Consider the following 23,172-nt stretch of genomic DNA (forward strand, 5'->3'; position numbering starts at 1 on the left):
CACTGCTTTAACCCATTTTGACCTGAGATCAGATTCTAAAAATGTCTTCTACATCCTGCCAGTTTTCTGAAATAGCTATGTTTCTATGTCAGTGGTTCTTCGATTTTTCAAAAATAGCAGACCTACAAGCTCTTAGCTTGTAGATCTGCTATTTTTCAATAGCTAAAGCATAACATAACACCAAAAGGGGTTCCCGCCCAAAATGGCTTAAACGTTTGTTTATGCACTAAGACCACTTGATCCGACCATACCTGTGAAATGAAAAGATATGTAAAATATTAAATAAAATAAAAAAACACTGCATCTTACTGGGCTCTTTCATCCTCAGCTGGACGGCCGGGTTGTCACTCTTCTCCCGCTTGAGGCCGAGGACCTCGCGCTCCCACTCGCGCTCGCGGGCGTCCTCCTCGATCTGCCGCTCGGCCTGCGCGTAGATCTTCAGCAGCCGCGCGCACAGCATCTGGTGCAGGCGCACCAGGATGTACCAGTTGTTGTTGACGTAGAACATGTTGTAGGGGTCCTCCAGGGCGCGCAGCTTCTGGGCGCCCGTGTTGGAGAAGAGCAGCTTGGACTGCTTGCTGGTCCCCGTCGTAGGGCTGTCACCATTACACATTTAAGTTGACACACTTATAATGGCGATTATATAACGATTTAATTGTGTTTTTGGCAACTGAACGTTGGAATATATGAAAATAAAAACGTCTGTGAAATACCCGACATATTCATTACATTTACACTATAAAAAAAAATAGTGAAAATAGCTGACACGTTGTAACCTTGTAGATCTGCTATTTCAGCTATTTTTTATGTCCGGAAAACTCTTTCAACATGGAAACGATTTGGACGATGACAAAATAATTGCAATTATGTCAAAGAAAGAATTGCAATTAGACGATGATGTAATAATTGTGCCAGGCCTACCCCGTGGTGGTGGTGGTGGTGGAGGACGAAGAAGGCGCTGAGCTGCTCCCCAAGCTGATGCTGCCGCCCGGCAGCCCGTTGTGCTTCTTGGTGGCGGTGGTGCCGTCTTGGTCCGTCTCCCTGTTGGTTAGGGCCGTCGGCAATTTAGCCCATGGTGGGGAAAGTACTCAAAGTATTTACTTAAGTGAAAGTATAAATACTGCAATGTGGAAATACTCTTTTACAAGTAAAAGAGTTCCTGATTTTACACTTGGCTGCATGCTGAAAATAGCAGATATATTCACAGAGTGACGTGTAGATTGGCTAATTTCAGAGCGCAACCAATCATAAAAAGACTCGTCTTTAATTCTACTGGATCTCTTCTCCACTAGTTCATCCCCATCACATTTTAGTCTAGTTTTGATTTGTTGACGAAATTGTCAGTATATTAAAGGTGGTTGCACACTGGAAGCATTTTTCGGAAAACAGACAGAAAAACACAAAAAACAACAAAAAGAAACACGCCCAGTGTGCAGGGACCTTTAGTGTTAGTCATCATAGTTTAGTTTTCCTCAGTGAAAAAAGGTAGTCGAACATTTTTCGCCAGTTTTCAGTCGACGCTAAAAACCAACACAGCCACATCACATACCCGTCTGCCGCTTCCTCGTCCTCCTCATCGTCCTCCTCCTCGGCGTCTGAGAGCTCACCGCGCCGCGCGAACAGCATGTCGGGAACGAAGTGGTGGATGATCTGCTTGATCTTGTACTTGTCATCCTTCTGGATGCCCACCTGCCGCTTGACGTGGTGGATGATGAGCGAGGCGGCATCCTCCAGGATCTGGCTGTCCTCGTACGTCAGCGTCATGTGAGGCCCGCTGGGCGGCAGAGAGGACGGCGCCTCCTCCGACGCACGCTCCTGGCGCTGGGTGGGGTTGTCACAGTTAATACATAATCGCTTAATCGCTTATTAGATTTTTTGTTAGTTATTTTGACAATAGTCTCCATGTTGAAAGATGTTCATACATAAAGCAGAAATAGCACATCTACAAAGTGACGTTTTTTAAAGTATAAAATGTATACAAATGCTAGACAGAACAGTGTGAGGCAATAAATGAGCAAAAAGAGCCCAGCTATTTGATAACATTTAAGTTAACGAATGACACAATTCACAATGGTGAATAGTGTTTTGGCATATGAATAAAAAACAAATACATTTTTATTTGCCTTTCAGGCTTCGTAAGAACAATTGCATGGGTCATATGTAATATTTTGATACTTTATTAAAAAAAAAAAAAAAATAGGAAAATAGCTGATCTATTTTCTCGTTTGAATTTTTTTTAACATGGAGACAATTATGCAAAATACCGACACAAAGGTTTAACCAGGTACAAAAGAAAACAGTCTTAATAACAGTGTGTTCCTTACCTCGTCGTATATCGTCTCAATTTCATTGAGCAACGTCTTGGAGCGAAACACTTTGGTGTCGTTCTGTTTGAAGTTGATGCCCTGGTGGTCCAGGGACTTCAGGTAATACTTCTCGTTCTGCTCCCTCCAGATCTTGTTGAAGCCTCGCTGGGCTTCTCTCCACTCCTCCTCCTTCACCTTTAACCTGAAGACGGACACCAGAAATACAACATGTCACCAAACCTTTAAGCATTGTTATACTTTAGCTATTGAAAAATAGCGGATCTACAAGCGCTACGAGCTTGTAGATCTGCTTTTTTTCTTCTTCTTTTTTCGTGAAAATGTGGCACAAATCTTTGAATATATTATTTCCAAGCGAACGTTTTTAACTCTAATCTTTGCTTCTGGGGGGTGCCTGGAACTACATATTTTGAGATGGGGGTCGGCGGCCAAATACAGATAATTCTGGGGGTCCTCGACATGAAATAGTTTGAGAAACAGAAATATAGGTTTTTCAGAAAACTGTCAGGATTTAGAAGACATTTGTAGAATCAGTTCTCAGGTATAAATGGGTTAATACAATGTGTAATGTCACACAAATAATTGCGATTAACGATTTAATCGTGATATTGGCATTGGAAATTGGAACATTTAATAATATGAATATAAATTAAATTTCTGTTGCCTTTTAGGCTTCGTAATGAAAAGGTGCACATATGACAAATAACTGAAATATACCGTACTTTAAAACATTTTAGCAGAAGCTGATCTACAAGCTTACGAGTCCCGAAATCTCACATGTCTCCCCCCTGCTCCGCTCCCTCCACTGGCTCCCGGTCGCTGCCCGCACAGAATACAAAACTCTGATGCTGGCATTCAAAGCAACCAAAGGTATGGCTCCCCCATATCTTACAAGTATGATTGAACCCTACAAACCCTCCCGCGCACTCAGATCAGCCAACGCAGGGAAACTGGAAGTACCCTCACTAAAAACGCCGGGCCAACGCTCCACACGTCCCAAACTCTTCTCCCTTCTGGCTCCAAAACTGTGGAATGCACTTCCCATTGCAGTCAGAACTGCAGCATCACTCCCAATCTTCCGCCGTAGCCTGAAAACCCACCTTTTCAGACTCCATCATGGCCCATAGCACTTACCCTAACCCCTTAGATAGCATTTATGTTGGCTTAGATAGCATTTGACACAGACTTATAGCATGTTATGTAGACAGCACTATAATTGTATTGTATATAGTTATAGCACGCCATAGTACATATGTATAGCATAGTAGTAAATATGTATAGTTTATATGTATAGTGTATGTATAGTTTCATTATATAGATATTCCACTGTTACTTTCTTAGCTTACGCATGTTTCATGATATTGATAAATGCTTTTATGTGATGTATTCCCATGCTTTTGTTCTTGCTTAAATGTAAGTCGCTCTGGATTAAGAGAGTCTGCTAAATGCCTAAATTGTAAATTGTAAATTGAAATTCCACTGAATGCATATCATTGTGGGTGTCTTTGAGATGAAAAAGTTTGAGGACCACTGATATAGCAACATACATTTTTCAACAGACGAAATCAGCCTCAGGTCTTAATGGGTTAAGCATTCTGACCTCTTGAGCACTATGGGGACAGATGCAGCTGGGTTCTTCTTGAGGCCGTCGATGATGTCCTGGGCCTTGTCGCCGTATATCCTCTGGATGGCCTTGCGGTGGATGACCTCCGAGCAGCCGCCCATGGTGTTGTCCAGCTTGAACCGCAGCTGCTCCTCTGCGGACATGCGCGACAGCCTCCGCTGAACAGTCTCCAGCGCTCGTATCGTGGCCAGGTTCGTTTCCAAGACCACGTCCAGCTAAAGGGGTGAGGTGAATTATAGGCACTTAGTTGCTGGGAACATCTGTTGCATCCAATACTGTACTCCTGCTAGCTGTGTGTCCAAATTAAATTAAGTAAGTAAGCCTTGCCGAGCCATGAGGAACAGATGTCCCATGGGCCTAGGAGCTCATCTCCTGTTTCTGTAGCGTGAGGCAGCTTGAAGTAAACCCCCTGGACATGATGTACAAGTACACCCCCTGGACATGATGTACAAGTACACCCCCTGGACATGACGCTAGTACGTCGCAGGGACCCAATCCAACTTTTGATGCTTAGTGCCAAGCAGGGAGGCACTGGGTCCCATTTTTCAGAGTCTTTGGTATGACTTGGACCGGGGATCGAACCCCAACATTCCAGTCTCAGGGCGGACACTTGAACCACAAGGCCACTGAGCTGATCATAGCGATAATTATTACACCCTATGTACTGCACTCATCTTATCCCAGATAAGTAGTGTACAGTTAACCAATGGTCATTAGGCTCATTTGTGTGTCTCTAATGGGAATCCTATAATAAACATAAATATGTGTTGTGCTGAAACAAAACGTGTTGCTTGTTATTTCGCAGATGAGTTCACTTTACACATAGATCTGTCTAGGGGAGTAATAAATTAGTGAGTGATTTCGCACACAGACCTAGTGGATATTATGAGCGTGTAATCTTTTTATTGGCCTACTCCGCAAAATAAATACAAGATCAGAAACATATTTGCTTGAGTCCACAATGTTAGTCGCCCCCCTCACAATCGGAAACGGGATACATTAATGAAATAATTAGCTGTGTAATTTTACATGCTGTAGTACCAGTGACAGTCATTGTGTGTTATCAATGCTGCTAATCACAGGTCCCTTCCATTCAAGCCTAACAGAATCAGGGTGCTGTTATTGTGCATGTTGGCTCACTGGAAACACTCTGCTACGGAACAGAACCATTAGTATCATTGGTAACACCTGTGGAAGGATTTATCACACTACAATTTATGTCAATATGGCTGCTGTGAAGAACGCCTATAGGTGATTCTCATTCAACTCAAATCCCTTCTGTTCTCACTATAATTGTTCTTGGGTTGCAACTGACAATCACTTTCATAAAATTACCATCAATCAAATTGATGGAAATTCAAAGTGTCCTCTGAAGCCCTAATTGCACCCGATGTGCAGGTTGATACTGTACCTTGATGGTTTCCTCCACCATCAGTGTATGAATGTGTGTGTGAATGGGTGAATGTAATGCGCAATCTATGTAAAGCGCTTTGGATAAAAGTGCTATTATTTACCATTTATTTGGGGGAGGGGGGGGATTATGTGATCACTCTGTGACTAATGTGACTATAAAATTCACATATCAGACAGTTTAGTGTCTAACTTCAGCCATACGAACCTCAAAGCGCTCATCCTCGCATCTGTAAATGTGCTCCTCATACTGCGTCTTCTTTGAGCTGACAAACGTTGAATCCTCTGACCACGATGGAAAGGACACCCAGGTGTCGTTCAGAACCTGAAAACGTGCCATTGTGTTAGGAGACTGCTGTTGCTCAGCTGATGAACTGGTAGAAAAACAAGTGTGTAAACACTCAGTGTGCATTGAAAAGCAGCAACTGAGTAGCTCACAGGTGGCAATTGAAAACCTGTTCAATTCAGCGAGTTATGATGATTAGGAGGCATTGAGGCAAGGCTTGCCCGGACCAATATGGAGGCTGTGTTTACACATTGCTACAATGAACAACTGTGGCCAATGGGGTATCTACCTGTCCATCTACAGTATATAGCACGTGTTCCATTCAGTGTTCATTTAGTCAACTAAAACTATGGCGAAAAACATTCGCCGACTGCCTTTTTTCACAGACGAAAAAACTAAATTAAAACTAAGCCGACTAAAACCGAGACTAAATATACTGACAATTTCGTCAACAAATAAAAGCTAGACCAAAATGTGAGGGTGGGACTAGTGGAGAAGAGTGTTTGGTTGCACTCAGGTGTTGCGACCTGAAAATAGCAGATCTACAAGCTCACAACACGGCATGCTGTGACTATTGCTGCAACCAAGTGTAAAATCTGGCATTGCGATGCCATCAAGCCCCGCCAAAATACATTTTTAATCAACAAAAACATTTCAGATGACTAAAATATGACTAAAACTAAATGACATTTTATTCAATAGACCATGTGACATGGGGGGAGGGGACCAGGACTGACCTCCTTGCACAGCGGGGTCCGTCCCGTGCACTTGGGCTGCTGGTAGCTTTTGGGCAGAGCTCTATAGCTGGAGCCCAGCCTCTTGCAGGAGGCGTAGTCGATCTCCATGGCGATGCCCTCGGTGGCGCGTTCCTTGGGGAAGCTCTCCACGTGGGAAGACTCTCTGTAGCCCAGGAAGTTCTTGAACCAGGTAAACAACTCCGGGAATTTCCTGTCCAATCAAAGACTTTGGATCAATTACTTTTTCCTCCAAATGACGTACAGAGTGATCACAGGGGTGACGTGACATTGTAATTGGCTAGCAAGATTAGTGGGAGGGGCCTATATAAGCAATTGCGGCAACCACACTTACAATTTTAGAATTACTGTTGTGTTGACTACTTTATAATGTCTGGTTAAATAATAGCATTAGCTCATTATGCATAGATTAAATGTTGACTACAAATCTATTTCCTCTATTCTGATGAAGGAAGAGCACTGAGGTTGAAATGAATGCAGAAGCACGAGTAAATATCCCTTTTTTCCGTTTCCTACAAGTATTTCAACTAAAACTATCAAAGAATTTCAGGAGGGAAAAAAAGGTTTCAAATCATGAAACTTGTTTCAAATGTAAAGTGTGTTACAAATAAAATGTATTATTATTAAATCGCCGAAATTAATTTTTTTCATTCTTTAAGTATCGACAAGCGATGTACGTTGTACTAATATTCACTAGTACGGGTCCCACGAAGAAATAAAATGTATCTTTTGTGTCTGGAGCTAAAAAGATTGGCAGTGCTGTAGTAGCGTGTATGTGAACAATACATACCCCAGGAATGGAATGACCAGCTGCACCAGCTCAGCACGGGAGATGACCTCCTGGTTGAAGATGAGAAGACAGCGCAGGAAGTTGTCGTACGCCTCGGAGCTCCGGAGCGCTTTCCTTACCTGTTCACACAAAGAGAGGGAGTTGCGGGGGCAGATTAATTAAAACATCTTGCACGTACAACAATAGAACATCTGCTAGCTCACAAGGCATCACATGTGCAACGCACTGTGAGCTTGTAGATCTGTGATGTTAGTGAGTGACACCGTCGTACTACAAATATTAACTGTTCATAGACTATAGTTCCGCATTTAACACTATTGTACCATCTAAATTAGTGTTGAAACTCAGTGGCCTTGGTGTGGGCAGCTCCATCTGTAACTGGCTATTTGATTTTCTGACGGGCAGGCCCCAGTGTGTACGCATAGGAGAGAGAAGCTCATCCACAATTCTCACCAGAACCGGTGCGCCCCAAGGCGGCTGCCTCAGTCCTCTGTTGTACAGCTTGTTTATGTTTGATTGTGTCGCCAGATATGAGAATAACATCATAATTAAATTTGCGGATGATACCACAGTGATCGGACTAATAACCGACTGTGATGAGAGGGCCTATAGGAGGGAGATAGAGGATCTAACTCTATGGTGCGATAACAACAACCTCTCACTTAACACCAATAAGACCAAAGAAATCATTGTAGACTTTAGGAAGTCCAAAGGTATCCACACCCCCATTTCCATCAAAGGGTCATCTGTCGACATAGTTGATAACTTTAAATTCCTGGGCATACACATCACAGACACATTCACATGGTCACTCAACAACGAGTACATCCTCAAGAAGGCGCAGCAGCGACTGTACTTTCTGAGGCGCCTTAAAATATTTGGCTTAAGTACAAAAGGACTAGTGAACTTTTATCGCTGTATAATTGAAAGTGTCTTAACTGGCTGTATCACAGTGTGGTACGGTAACACGACCGCTCAGGATTGCAATAGGTTTCAGAGGACCATTAAAACAGCAGCTAAAATCATCGGCACTACATAATTACCCAGTCTCCATAACATCTACACCACTCGCTGTATGAAAAAAGCCCATAACATCATGGAAGACACCAGCCACCGCGCAAATACCCTGTTCAAACTACTCCCTTCCAAAAAACGCTACCAGAGCATCAAGTCTCGTACCACCCGTCTCAGTAACAGTTTCTACTGCCAGGCAGTCAGGCTGCTGAACAGCTGACCTTAAACTGTATTGCACTGTTTTGTCACTTCACTTGCACTTTTCTTTTCCTGTTTTTTGTCTTTTTCTTGCACTATAGATGTTTGTTTATGTCCTGTGTATGTAAGACTGAGAGTGCTCTGAGCAAAATAATTTTCATTGTATTTATACTCTGTATCTATACACATGACAAATAAACCTGAACCTGAACCTTAAATGATACTACAAATATTAATTAATATGCATGAGGCTTCATTAATGGCAAAAATCTGCTGTCTCCTGGTTGAGTATCATTACATAATATTTATCAAACATCGCCCTCCTGTGTTCAAAAGGTGCAATGTCTACTCATCCAGGTTGGATCTCAGGTCAATGGATAAAATGAATTGAATATTTGTTAGCCTCTCAAGGAACCCTGATAGGCCCTGAATCGTACTTTGAAACTTGAGATGCTCAATCTTTAAAAATATTTGAGAATTCAGGTCCTGGGTGGAATGGCAACCTACGAGCGAATAACAATGTCACTGACCTTTTCAAAGAACAGAGATTCTGTTCCAGTGCTGTGTTTGCTGGCTTCAGCCATCGCATGGTCCTTCCCCATCAGTTTAGGTTTCTTCTGTAAGGGACAATGATGACATTTACAAACAAACAAATGTCTATGTCTGTTTTATTTGTTATTATAAATGACAAAGACATGTTATAAATATCATATCATGGAGAGAATGAGATAATGACATGTTCATAGTGATACACTAGACTATAAAAGAGTCCCTTGCCGGGCCGGCATTGATACTGCACTCATGAGCAGAACTACTTATGAACCAGTAGGTATCAGCTTTGCAGCTATAGATGTCAATGTCATAACTAGTTTTAAAAAAAACAGTAATTTAACTAGAGCCCGACCGTTGCCATATTTTTGGGTCCGATGCCGGTGCCGATTTTGGAGAGACCTACACCACCGATGCCGATACGATGCCAATGTTTTGGACCGATGTTTCGTAATCAATAATAAAAAATACATTTTAAAAACTTCTAAACTTCAAAATACTTTTTTTAATTCAATTAACAATAGAATACATTGAATACATTTAAATAAAATGTTTTGGCACATAAGGCATTTTTTTCTAAATTAAATGCACCCCTATATATGCCCTCCTATTATTAGTGTAGATGTCCGTCCTACAAAAAGTAAATTCAGTGTTATGTCAGTGTGTGAGCAATAGACATCATAATCACCATTACATCACCTAATCAACATGAGTTAGACTTTAATATATTAGCACCCCTCACTTCACACAGGTGTGATTTAGGGGTCCCCAAACATTTTCCTGTGAGGGCCACATAACTTTTCCCTTCTCTGATGGGGGCCGGGGTCAGTTTGTAACAGAAAAGGTGTGACGATCGCAGGGGTGCCTAAACGTTTTGTAACCGTTTTCCAGAAAGCCACACATACAGGGCTCCAGACTAACTTTTTCACAGGTAGCACTGGTGCCACCTACCTTTTCAGTTGGTAGCGCCACCACAAATTAGGTTATTATCATTTGGCTATATGAAACAGAAATGAGACACACCCCTTACCTTCTGCATGGGCATGTTCAACCTAATGGCCAATAAGGATATTTAACACTGAGGTGCCCACGTGCCCACTCTTCCTGCACCCTTTTGCAATGTGAAATGCCACCGAATTCATAATCCTTGACCACTTTGCTCCTGTCTTTTCTTTATATGGAATGAACATCTGAAAGCTGATGTGCTTTTATTGTGACGGGGAAAGTTTCTAAACGGCTCAGCCTACATGTGTTGAAACTAGCTGATCTACAAGCTCACGTGTGGTGGACACGACGCGTTGTGAGCTTGTAAATCTGCTATTTTCAGCATGCAACACACCACGTCGTATGACAAAGAATATACCAGGTTTCACGTGGGAGATGTATTTTGTTCGAGGCGATCATGTATGTAGCCTGGCCTGCACACAGCGCTACTCGGCGCAAAATAACAAGCTATTGGAAGCTATTTTTCAACAACAAGTTTACCGTGTTTGGGGTCGGGGACGAGGCGCAGTCCCCCATATGTTCTGTGTCTGCTGTCTCCGTGGATTCAGCGACAGCAATGCACAGCATCATCATCCCAGTTGTAAAATGTGTGCTACTACTGCTGAGTGTGCGCACCAACGGCTCCAGGGAAACTTAAGTGTAGTTTCGTTTTTTTCGGGGTTGATCAGTGAGTGCGCCGCCGCTGTTGAACTAACGTGTGTCGTGTGCAGACCGGTGCAGACAGACAGGCAGAGAGAGGGAGCGAGAAAGAGAGAGGAGGCGAGACTCGACGGAATGAGCGAGAATAAAGTAATATTTTATTATCGCGGTAGTAGGATATTGTTCAGGGGGCTGGGCCAAATGTGCACACACAACAGTCACACACAGGCTCACAGCATCACAGCTGTCATTAATGAATGGTCTTGATTGCCTATGCGGTCAAGTTTTATGTGAAATGTACAGGCTCACCGTCTTAGCTGCTGCTGCCACGTGCCTGCTGGCAACCAATATGCACATGACTTCCAATCAATTTGGAACAAGGACACTCACACAAGGATTATAGTTTTGCTGGGCAATTTGAGACAACGGTAAAACAATCGAGGAGTAAGGAGTTTACGCGCGCTCTCTCTCGCTCTTTCGCCCCACCCTCTCTCCCCTCTTTCTCTCTCCCCTCTTTCTCTCTCTCTCTGTCTCTCACTCTGTAGTACTGTAGAGGTGTGTGTGTGGGGGGGGGGGGGGGGGGGGGGGTAGTTGCGCTGCGCACCCGACAGAGTGATATACTTCTCCACTAAGCGGTGCAGAACCGAAAAGGTGATATACTTCTCCAGTACAGCGGTGCAGGACCGAGAGAGTGATATGTGCAGGATGGACTGTAGTAAACATTAAATACTTTTCCCCCTCCTGTATAAACATCGGGACATCGGATTAAATAAACACCGATGTCCGATGTCGCAAAATGACCCGAACATGACCGATACATCGGTGCGACCGACGGATCGGTCGGGCTCTAAATTTAACTGTGGAATGAGTGTCTACAACACGCAGTGTCAAAGACAAAAGTAGAGTTGTTACAATTATTTTGTCATAATCGTGTTGAAAGATGTATACATAAAAAAGCAGAAATAGCAGATCTACAAGCTTACGAGTCACTTTGTGACACATTGTAAGCTTGTAGATCAGCTATTTGTTCCGTTTTTTAAATATAACATTTAAAAGAATGTAATTTATTGGTATATTATTTCAGTTATTCATCATATCTGCCCTGTGCACTTTTTCATTACGAAGCCCAATAGGCAAACAGAAATGTAATTTCTATTCATAATGTTCCCATTTCCAATGCCAAAAACACAATAAAATCGTTAATCATTTATTTAACAATTATTTAATGTGTGACAATCAATGGTCAACTTAAATGTGTAATCGTGACAGCCCTACAAAAACGTCAAGATGCGCGTGTACCTTGATAGGGGGCGTGGCTCCTCCCACTCCAGGGGGTCTCCTCATTGGCAGACCGTTCTGGTTGAGCCTCTGCTTGGTGGCCAGCAGGGGTCTCTTCACGGTGCCCCCGTGGTCGTTACGCACAGACTCCGCCCTGTCCGCCGTCGTCTTGCTGAGCAGCTGTGGAGAGGGACACGTCTCACGTCAAATCTACTGTACTGTAGTGCACGGGTTCTAAACCTGGGGGTCACGACCCCTCGGGGGGGGGGGGGGGGTAATTATTTTGGGGGTTCCCCCGATTATTTAAAAAAAATGAATGGCTGGAAAATGGAAATTGAACGACAATTGACGGATTGAATCAATAAATCCAAACCTTACGTTGACGGAATTGACGGGTTGATTTATGAATCAAGCCTCAACATATCCAGGTTAATTGGCAAACTTAATCTGGTAAGATTAACAAGCTTTCATGAAACCGGTTAAATGCTGATCCAGGATATATTAAGCCAGGATATCTATTAAATCCCGGTTTAATCTCTAATCCAAGTTTCGTGGTCACACTTGTTGAACACTCACCGCTGAGCTGTTGGCGTCTGGCAGGAACTGTCCAAACTCTGACAGAAGGTCCTCCTGGTTCTTGAAGAGTCTGGCCACCTGAGCATAGACCTCCTGTTCCGTCAATGCTGGAGTGTAGTTGCCCCCTGCTTCCTTAGCGTTCCGCTGCTCCTTCTAGAAAGGCCACATGGAGACAAAGAGGTCAAGCGGACTCTGCAGTAAATCTGGCTTTGTACAGCATCATACATCAAAAAGCCTCTATAACATTGTGCTATTATAACTCTTATCAATTAAATATTGATTTTGTTTACTATTGCCAAATAAAAAGTTTCAGCACTGAAAAATCACTCTGAAAAATCTGTGAGTGAATTGTGACCTGATAGGTGTGGAGGATCTCCAAGAAGGCTTTGTAGATGTCCGGCTGGCCCTGGAAGCGGTTCTTGATTTTGTTGACATAGTTAATGGCGTGGTTGAACTCCACGGGCTGGTTGTTCTGCAGCGGCGGCCCACCAGCACCGGAGGGCGTGCTGCTCACCGGGGTGTGGGACTGGACCGACGGGGAGCGAGGAGAGGCATAGGTGGGGATGGAAGGGTTGTTGGGCTGGCTGGTGGGGGTCAGGGCTGGAGACTGCATCGGCTGTAGGAAACAAGAGAGAAGATGGAATCAAAAGTGATCAAAAAAGCCACTCAAAGAACAGGGTTTTGGGCAGGACAACAAAAGTGTCAACTCTAGCCGGAGCCTTCATTCAATGCCATTTTTATTATGCTCCAACATCGCAATGTCACTTAAAACTAAGATTCAGAGTTCCTCCCAAAACAAACTGATACGACTATGAGTTAATGTCAAAAACCACCATAACTCTGAGAGTGTACAAATGGAACTAAATGGACCGTTATGTTATCGTTAAATCCCCAAAGGATCCTAACGCTGTTTCCACCCATCAGGTACGTACGTACGTACCTTGCTAGTCTTGGCTGCAGTGGGTTGAGAGGGCATAGCCGGGGCGGTGGTGGTGGGTCCATGCGGGCTGGCCTGCTGCAGACTCTGGTGCTGGTGGTGGCTGATGGCTGGAACGGGCGGCCCGGTGATCGGGAGATTCTGCACCGAGATGCCGTGGGGAGTGATGTAGTGGATCTGACCCGGCGTGGTCACATTGACCAGATCGTTGGTCTGCACCTCGATCTTGTAGCCCGGTGGTAGGAAAGTGTTGAAGCCCATGATGAGATCTGGGTGGCCCTTGAAGAGCTGAGACACTCGACTGATCACCCCCGGGGTGTCTATGCTGTAGTGAGAGAGTTAAGGCAGTCTCATGTCAGCAACACCATGCTTTGTACACCGAAACGCCACAAAACAGAGACAGGAAAGGTGAGAGAGGGGAAGACATGCCGTAAACGGAACCGGGGTCAGCTCTGCAGTTGACCTCGGTTCAAATCTGACTATGTGCTATGTGCTCTTAGGGTCCTTGCACATTTCTATTGCACTGAAAAACAAAACATTTAAACAAATGAAAACGAACAAGACCTCTTACACACCTCTGACGGCGTGTCATTTCCCCCCAATCCAGTTCAACTCCAGTGATTTATTTTGGTTTAAAAGAAAAATCATGTGCAAGGGCCTTAACTGGGTGAGCCACCATGGTGTCCCCAACACCTGTCTCACAGGACAGACAGTGACTTACTACGTTGCAAAGACACTGGCAGGAATGTCTCCACTAGCATGTAAACTCAGCTTCCTGTCTCTCTACATTCTCATATCTAAATAAAGCAACAAAACTAAACAAACTTGCTTTAAAAATGTCACTGTTGCTTGGTACATATAACAGACACATTGTCACACAAAAGATGTATAGACTCTGAGGCCTCTTTTAGACAGCGACCATCTCCAGATAAAACGTCAAAGTCCCGTTGCGGGACTTTTTTTATTGACCCTTTACACGAGAACGCACACTTTATGAAAACACTATAATGTCGCTAGGTGGCGGTAATGGGCTGCCAAATAGACCAGTCACCCACTATGTACAAGAAGAGCCAGCTCCCCCTTCACACAACCCTATCAGGGTTTTGCTTCCAGAACACAACGTGGTTGTGGCCGTCGCTCGCTGTTTTCTATAACGCATCGAGGTGACACAGGCTAGCAGGCAGCACAGAGCATGCAGGCAGAGCGCGCCACAGGATGGTTATATATTTTATAATACATTAGGCTACATAAACGCTGCTGCCGCCTATCGCAAGGCATTTTATTTACATGGTTTAACATTCACCATCGCTGATGAGCAGCACTTTGTAGGCGAGGAGGGAGGCTTGTTCAGGAACTCCATTATATCATATCTGGCTCTGCATCAATGTAATAAACATATGCGCTGTGAACCAACGTGAGCCATGATGTCATAGGTTTTGCGGAATCACCGTTTTGCCTGTTTACATGGAGACGGGATAAAACGGCGTTCTCAAAGATTTCCACTCTGGAAGGTGGTTTCACGTTGTTGCGTTTTCACCTCCATTTATACATTTCAGACCTGTAAGGGACGGGTCCATTTGGAACCCGATCAAGGAACCCTGAGAGTCCCTGGGACTCACTTTGAGAAGAACTGAACTATAGACAGAAGAATGAATGCCTGAACTCTCAACAAGTAACGCTTAAGCCTTCAGTGCATTAAACTGTAATTAACGATGACTTATCAAGTTCACTACTAAAACACAAAACTGACCTCTGGGATTTGAACTCTTTCATGATGTCAAGGAAGTCATTATAAACTTGAGGCTGGTTCCCAAACTGTAGCTTCACTTGGTCCAGATAGGACAAGGCATCTTCAACCTACAAAATAAAGTGAGCTCAGTTAGATTTATTTTGTGCATGTTTTGTTTTTTGTTTTTTTTTGCAATGTCATTATGTGAACAATAACACAGCTGTCCCGAGGTTCCAACATTTTTCCAGCTTCCTTTACGTTTGTGTAACCGTTACCTTGTGAGACATGCAGCAAACGATCAGAGAAAAAGCAAATGTCCACGAATATGTTTTTATTAAATTATAACTAAGTTGTGTTTGGCGTAAAGTGCTGGCAGAATGTTGATAAAGGTTTCATGTGACTCCCAACTACAAAGGAGGAAACATTATCTGACCTCACGGTTTGAAGTTCTAAATGTAAAGGTTCTGTGTTGCAAGTAACATGTTTTTCGAAAAGTCGAAATGAAACGCGATAAAAATGGATGTTGATAAATGATCTTTGAGAGGTTCTCCTGATTTGATTAAATTGTTTTCCTGACCTCGAAAAATAAAACATGTTTACGAAAGAGCTGGAGAGACGAGGAGACCCCTACAGAACAAACACTGTAGAAATGATTACAGAATGCATTACATGAGAATACTAATATGGTCTCTGTCAGGTGGAATACTCATCTGTCCAAAACTCTTACTTTTCAGGATTCAAATTCAAAAATAGCAAAGGTAGCAGATCTACAAGCTCAAAACGCATCACGTCGTGCTTCAAGCTTGTGTCTCTGCAACTTTTGATGCTTTTGTGTGATGCTGTAGTTAGTGTAGTATGATTAAGTAGGGCATTAATTTACGAAAAAACAAAGGTATGGAGACAGCAACGATATGTAGAGCTTTAACCTTTGAAGAACTTTTTACAAAAATATATCACAAAGCATGTTAATTGTATTAACACATTTACATCAGAACAATGTCATACTTGAAAAGCAAAAATGTGAAAGTAAAAAATAAATACCTTCAATCGTTGAAACTGCTGTCCTTGGGTGGAGGTCATGGGGTTGGGAGGATGGGGGTGACTCTGAACCACCGCGGGCCCCGGTTGGGACTGGACTGCCGGGGTGTGGGAGTGGGGTGCCACGTGGGCCGCTGGGCTACCGTGTCCGTGTCCATGCCCCCCTGAGCTCTGAGGCATCGTGGGAACCTGGACAGAATGGCGAGGACCATCGCTTTAACGTCAAGTTGAAAATTAACGCCATTATACCACTGCTATAGACTGTTCACTGAGACCCCTTTTCCACCGGTTGGGAACCAGTTCAGTTCAGAACCAATTCTTAGTCCATGAGCCAGAGATCCAAAATTGGAAAGTTAATTATGAATCGTATGCAAAACCATACCTATATTAAATTGTTTACAGGGTCAATATAAGTAAAATAATACATGTCAACCCTTCCACGGTAGTAGCTTTTATTTATTGGCCTAAAATATTGTCTATATATATACATTCATGAATCCACTTGCTGACCAGCTGTCACTATTGGGCAATTTTTTTAGGGGTTTCTTGTGACCCTACCATTAACATCCTATGGCAGGCAAAAATATCAAACTTTCCTTTTGCTTTACGTAGCATGTAACGTGTCAAACTAGGGGGTTTTCTTTTTTCATGATTCTGAATCCATTCCAAGCATTAGTTTTGCACAAAATACACTCCTTGGGCCAAAATGGCCATAGTGTAGTGTTGAGTGTACCTGGTAGCCCTGTGGGATGGAGTACTGGATCCCGGCGGAGGGCTGCATGGTGTCAGAGACAGAGACCGCCTCCAACACAGGGGTCGGGGCTGGAGCTAAGACGCGGGGCTGGAAGCTCTCTGCTGCTCCTGGTACTCCTGGAAGACGCCGGGCCTGCTGCTGCTGAGCTGGAAATATGGGTTCCTGGTCCTCCGCGCGTCTCTTCATTGTGTACTCATGCTCAAAAAGGCGCTAAGGATTGACACAAAGAATGGGAGGATTTTACTTTTACATCCCCGAGTCCAAAGGAAGACGTTGTGTTCTCTGAATTCATAAATGGATGGAGTCTTCACACATCAAAACATAATTTTGTGTGAAGAAGTTTAAGATGAGTAGGCAAGCGTGGTGGAAACTAAGATACAAATAAAATAATAAACATTCACAGGAAAGGTAGGTAGGACATCATTACAAAAACAAGTTTCTATGTCCAAAGTAACATTACATTTGTACCATTTCTACCGTTCTATGTAAGAGAGAGACATGCATCTATTTTTGTTTCATTTTAAAAAGGAACCGGGGCTAAGTTCATGTAAATGTGATCATAAAGACCATTAAAGAATAAATACATAAAATAAATCAAAACCATGGCACAGAAAACACAACCTTAGAGGGAAAGATTAAAACACATGAGCATGCAAATCCCAATATATGAATTTTGTATCACATGATACTGTTGGACTGCACGATTGATACTCAGTATAGCAATTAACATCCTATCAGATTCTTTTCCACATAACACATGGTTACAAATACAAAATTCACCATTTTATCAGGGTAATAGCTCGCACGACTCCAGTTGCTTTTAAACACTCTGATCTTTACTGGGTGCACGGTCGGGTAAGGAACATTTCTCAAAGAGAAAACCAGCACTCACAGAACTCTCGTTTTAAGGCACTTTTAATTATTCTTTTAATCAGTTGGTCAAAATGGACTCCCTGTGGCCTATACATCCCTAGAATTAACAACTTGGAAAAGTCACTGACAATTCTGACAAACAAAATAATTTCAAAAGACTTTTCTAACCGAACTGAGATCTCGATTCTCAACTACTAAAAACAGTCTAGTTGTTAGTAGTCAATCATTACATTATTCAACAGCGAGCTGCACTGTACCGTAAAACACTGAATACGAAGGATGCAGTGTCATAAATGCAGTGTTCCATTGGAGCACCATGGATGTCTGAGTGTGTACTTACTTAATAACTAATTTGATAACTTTATACTTATCTTATTGTAATCGAGATTCTCCTATATTTGTAGGGAATCGTCAGTGAAGTCTATAAGGGCTCTATTTGGGGAAGTCTCATAGCTTAACGATCTGTATTTCTCTTTAGGACCTGGGGAGGTAACAGGGCTTGTCACATTTGAGTTTAAAGTACCGGTACTTTAGATGCCTCCTTTCTTGTACTTATGATGTACTAAATGAATACCCTTCTATTCTCTACACCTCATATAAAGTTGATATGACGTCATGCTGCGATGTAATGCTATCATCCATTTCTATGACAACAATTATACCAATCTACGAGCTCCAAGAGTGTATTGAATGTGACCCGTTTGAGCTTGTAGTGTAGATCTTCTATTTCCTCAATTCTGATTTTTTAAAGAGGTAACCGTCCAGGCCCACAATTTTGTTTTTCAATATTAGACATGGACATGACGACGATTAGGCAAAAATGTATTATCTCAAACTAGAAAAAGTGCCCTTCCGGGCACAGGTCTCCACCAGGTTATCCACAGATCCGTGCAGTTAGAGGTAAAAACACTTTTCAGCCAGTTATAGCGCCACCTTGAGGCTGAGTTGAAATTGTTCATGTGGCATTTCGTCCTCGGCCTAGTGGGAATGTGGGTGCACAATTTCACGGAAATCACGCGATGTGTTCATGATTTGCAGCATTTTGTTTGAAACTGAGCACTCCTGTGAACTTTGGAAGCCAATCTTAACCAATCAGGATGGAGTCTGATAAATCTGAAAGACCCGTTTCGTTGAATGGCTCTAGAGAGACTGTGTACCAATTTGAGTGATGTTTGGACAAAATCTGTAGGTGTACTGTGCAAAAACTTGTTTTGCACAAAGCGGCCTCCTGGTGGCGCTATAACAGGCCGTTCTGGAAAGTTTGGGGCAGAGGTTCATGGTTGGCATCCAGGGAGTGTGTGTGCAAAATATGGCATCGAAAAACTTGTTTTGCACAAAGCGGCCTCCTGGTGGCGCTATAACAGGCCGTTCTGGAAAGTTTGGGGCAGAGGTTCATGGTTGGCATCCAGGGAGTGTGTGTGCAAAATATGGCATCGACCGGGTTAACGGTGGCCGAGATTAGCTGTTCACGGACACACACACGGACACACACACGGACACACACGCGGACGGACGGAGTGCAAAACATACTCTCCCCACATGCCTTCGGCCTGGTGGAGACAATAATTCTGACAGTTCAATAAACAATTAGCCCAATTATGATGTGTTGGTAGCGGCTGCGATACAGCCAAACAGTTGGAGAAATTGCAGATTGATGCTAAAGTGAGCCAATGAAAGAGCTATATCTACAAGCTTATGAATGAATAAATTAATGTTTATTTCGAACTCTTTTAAATAAAGACAATAAAAATACAAAATATACAATAATACATTAAAAGAAAAAAGGTTAAAACAAAGGCAAAACAAAATATAGTACAATTGTTCGAAAAGGTGTAGGAATGAAGCCTAAGCTCATCTGGTCCTACCCCTATTTATACAATTTAAAAATAAACATAAATATGTCAAGGTTCCCTTTATATATCTATTTGTCTATTTATTTATAGCACAAAGTGGACGCGTTATTTCGACACGTCATGACATGCGTAACATGTAAGCTTGTAGATAGCCTATTTGCGTTGCATGACATGCTGCCATAGACATGCCGACTATGGAATTCAAATGACTGAAATCAGTCATGGTGACTGAGAACTTTAATCCATGAGGATGTGATCGATGTGATGAACTCTGTTCATTCGAGCAGCACTACGCATGTCTGTGTGTGTTTGTTTTCTCACATGAAGGCTTTCAAGTCAAGAGTACTGATCAACATTGACAGATGACCACTGTTGTCTCTCTGACATTTGCAAGCAGAAGCTCCTAACCTGAATGTAATGGACTGACTGACTGGGCTAGTTCTTGGTGCCAACTGTCACACTTGGGTGAGACGTCACAGAAGAAGAGTTGCTGCGATAGATGTGAAATTGGAATTCGAGCGATCTTTATTTTTTTAAGATATATTCATTATTATCGTTTGATCATGTCATGTGCAATGCTGTTATGGACACTGCCCAGACAGTAAGAAAAACTAAACTATTGATAGTAGGCATTTCCATTATCAAAATATTCTATGCTTGTACTATTCCAATCAACAGCATAAAATAGGAAAAGCAATAATGGTTTTCACTTTCAGGAAAAAAAAATCGGCCTTGGTGAATGGCAAAGCAGGGTGGGTTGGGATCCAACAACGCAGCTTTGCATGCGGTTAGGGACCAACACGCTGTCGGAATAATGGCACCGACCCAGATCCCATGCCCGAAAAGGTTGCCCACCACCCCCTGATGTGCACTGATAGAACTACTCCTCACCACCTACAAGTCACTGAACAACCTGGCTCCCCCCTACCTCTCGGCCCTCCTCGAGCCACACGCACCATCCCGCTCCCTCAGGTCCAGCGACGCGCCGACGCCGGCCTCCTTGTGATCCCCCCGGCCCCCACACATGTAAAGTGTCTTTGGGTATTAGAAAAGCGCTATATAAGTCCCAGATATCATTATTATAGACAGAATCCATAACAATTATGTACACCGACTGCTTCAGATTGGTCGCTAATAATTTGGAATACTACTTTACAGATGGAGCCTTGCCCTCGAATTATGTACGCTACATTTACAACCGACTTGAACCTCTCTTAAAGTCTCTCTCTTGTAGCAAAATCATAAGAGTAACTAAAAGGAATTGGACAGCCATGGGTGCTACATGATTCTTGCTCAAATTTAGAAATGAGATCGCATAGGTGTCCGAATTTAGATCGCAATCTTTTTCGATCAATTGTGCTTAGTGGGGACTCCACACCCTGACAAGCACTTACAATGTCCATGTCTACAATTGTAAGCATTCCACCGCTATTGTAGGGCTCCACAGATAAATAGTGGGAAATACCCGAAATACAATTGTAGAAGTTACAATGCTGTTGTGAGCTTGTATATCTATTTTCACAATGCTTGCTATTTCTTATGTAATATTTGACAATTTGGTATTAAAAATATCTTAAGTCTTTATAAACCCTGCATCCACTTGTACTGTGGTGGTTTGTTTACTGTTGGACTATTCAACTTTGAATAGTGCAAATAATAGCCTTTGAACTTGTAGATCTGCATCTGCCATTAGTGTAGTAGTAGTGTATCAATACACTACGACTACTTTATAGATGGTCCCTGACACGAGTACTCTCCGTAACATCCAATACACAACTTTACAGACGCTCCCTAACACTCCGTCATAGGATCCGACGGCCAGCGGAGGCATTCAGCTCTGCTGTGACTGACTGAGAGTGTGCACTGCTCACTGTGCTGTGCCTGTGTGCCAGAAAGAGAAGCGGTAGGTCGAGTGAGTGTGTGAGAGAGAGAGCCGCGGCTGTCGAGTCGGAGGAACATCCGATCCCCGGCCTCAACGAAATGCTCTCCGTGTTCGGATAACATCCATCCGAACCGCTGGGCCTCAATGAACCGCTGTCCGATCGGAAAAATCCGAACCCGGGCTTCAATCTACCACGAAATAAACAAGACGGACATGTCTGCTGCGCTAAACAGCAGCAGAACACCCAGCCAGGCTGAGGCTCTCTCGTCCCCTCCCCCCTCTCTCTCTGTGGTGTATGTCTACGCGACTCTGTCTCTGCCTGTGCTTGAATGCTTGCTTGGAGCTAAACCGCACTCAGCTGTCCGATCATAGCTGACGTCGCCCGGCCTCTCGAGTCGTCTCGTTCCCTCCCGCTTATGTCTGCCTCAACGCTTGAGTGCTTTTGTGTTGAAGGCTACGATCTCCCATTAAAGCCACGAGTGTGTATTATAGTGAGTTTCATCATCATCGCCATTCGCCAAGCAGAACTTTGAGGAGCTTTCTTTTGCCCACAGAAGCGACCATCAGAGCTGAATATTTTTTTTAAAGAAGAATACCACCAGTTACTTACGACCCCCAAAATAAACACCACCAACCAAACACTGTCTGTCTCTCTCTCCTGATAATAACAACACACATTCAAGAGCGGAGTCCGGACTGTCTGGACGGACCCCTGGATCACAGCGGGAGGAGGGAGGGAGCTACACTTGTTTACGTTAAGCTTAAATTATAAGTCCATCGTTAAGGACGACGTCAATCGCCCCGACAAAACAAAAGCACCGATCTACAGGGCAGCAGCACCGCGACACCAGGGAGGGGTGGTGGTACAAGGGTAAAAAAATGTATATAATGTCAGTCAGTACACAAACCACCCCTCCTCCCCCCCCCCCGGTTAGCGGTAGCCTTCTCAATGCTAATGTTAGCTTGACATTTTTGAAGGTAAAATAGCAGTCGGGCTGACCGGGAGGGAGGGCACACAGACCAGTTAATATGGAACATTCATGTTTTAACGGGGCAGGGCTGTGACTGCAGGGAAGGCAGCAGGAGAATAAAACAACACAAACACCAAGCAGACCGCTGATAGAAACGTGGTGGTGAACAACTCTCTCTCTCTCTCGTTACTTCACTTACAAGGTTAGCTAGCACCGCTCCAGCTACATGGATCGGTTATGGGTTAGCTAGCTGGGAGGTTTGTTAGCATTTAGCATCTCCGGCTCGGTTAATAAAATAAGACACATTCACCGCAGAACCAACACGTCCTGTTCGCTTCAACACAAAAACACGACATTTCTCTTGAATTGGGCCAAGCAAGCGCCGACGACGTGAATGTGAATTAGCAATTCGTGCTAACCGTGGCTAGCTGCAGTCATTACATATACCCACTGGCAGGTACTACCGATGCTAGCACAACATGCTAACTTACCTTAACGCGAGCCTTGCGACCAGCAGCAACAATGCGTCCGCGCGGAACACTTCTTTTATATTTTCTTATCGGTCACTTGTTGACAAATTCAGAGCATGTGTGTGGGTTCGGTAGAGGGGTAAGTGCTGGTAAAATGAAGGTGAGCGCGCTAACAGCAGTTAGCCGCACCGCTAACAACAATCTGCTGCTGGAACAA

At 43.5% G+C, this 23,172-nt stretch overlaps 1 protein-coding gene across 1 annotated transcript in view; it reads right to left on the reverse strand.

Moving 5' to 3' along the window:
* The window catches only part of LOC310855088 (paired amphipathic helix protein Sin3a-like), a 33,517-nt gene extending 10,345 nt beyond the window's left edge, over positions 1-23,172 (reverse strand). The window contains exons 1-17 of the mRNA XM_083759966.1: positions 22,977-23,172; positions 16,886-17,116; positions 16,156-16,341; positions 15,136-15,242; positions 13,389-13,710; positions 12,804-13,064; positions 12,449-12,601; positions 11,894-12,052; positions 8,932-9,018; positions 7,190-7,308; positions 6,382-6,592; positions 5,567-5,683; positions 3,925-4,163; positions 2,325-2,508; positions 1,550-1,821; positions 922-1,041; positions 310-596 (exon numbers count right to left, since the gene is read on the reverse strand). Of these exons, the coding sequence (XP_083616092.1) occupies positions 310-596; positions 922-1,041; positions 1,550-1,821; positions 2,325-2,508; positions 3,925-4,163; positions 5,567-5,683; positions 6,382-6,592; positions 7,190-7,308; positions 8,932-9,018; positions 11,894-12,052; positions 12,449-12,601; positions 12,804-13,064; positions 13,389-13,710; positions 15,136-15,242; positions 16,156-16,341; positions 16,886-17,092 (3,031 nt within the window). The 5' untranslated portion in view covers positions 17,093-17,116; positions 22,977-23,172. The remainder of the gene's footprint in view (positions 1-309; positions 597-921; positions 1,042-1,549; positions 1,822-2,324; positions 2,509-3,924; positions 4,164-5,566; positions 5,684-6,381; positions 6,593-7,189; positions 7,309-8,931; positions 9,019-11,893; positions 12,053-12,448; positions 12,602-12,803; positions 13,065-13,388; positions 13,711-15,135; positions 15,243-16,155; positions 16,342-16,885; positions 17,117-22,976) is intronic.

The sequence above is a fragment of the Protomyctophum parallelum genome, assembly GCF_964188405.1.
Source record: "Protomyctophum parallelum genome assembly, chromosome: 2".
NCBI classification, from domain to species: Eukaryota; Metazoa; Chordata; class Actinopteri; order Myctophiformes; family Myctophidae; genus Protomyctophum; species Protomyctophum parallelum.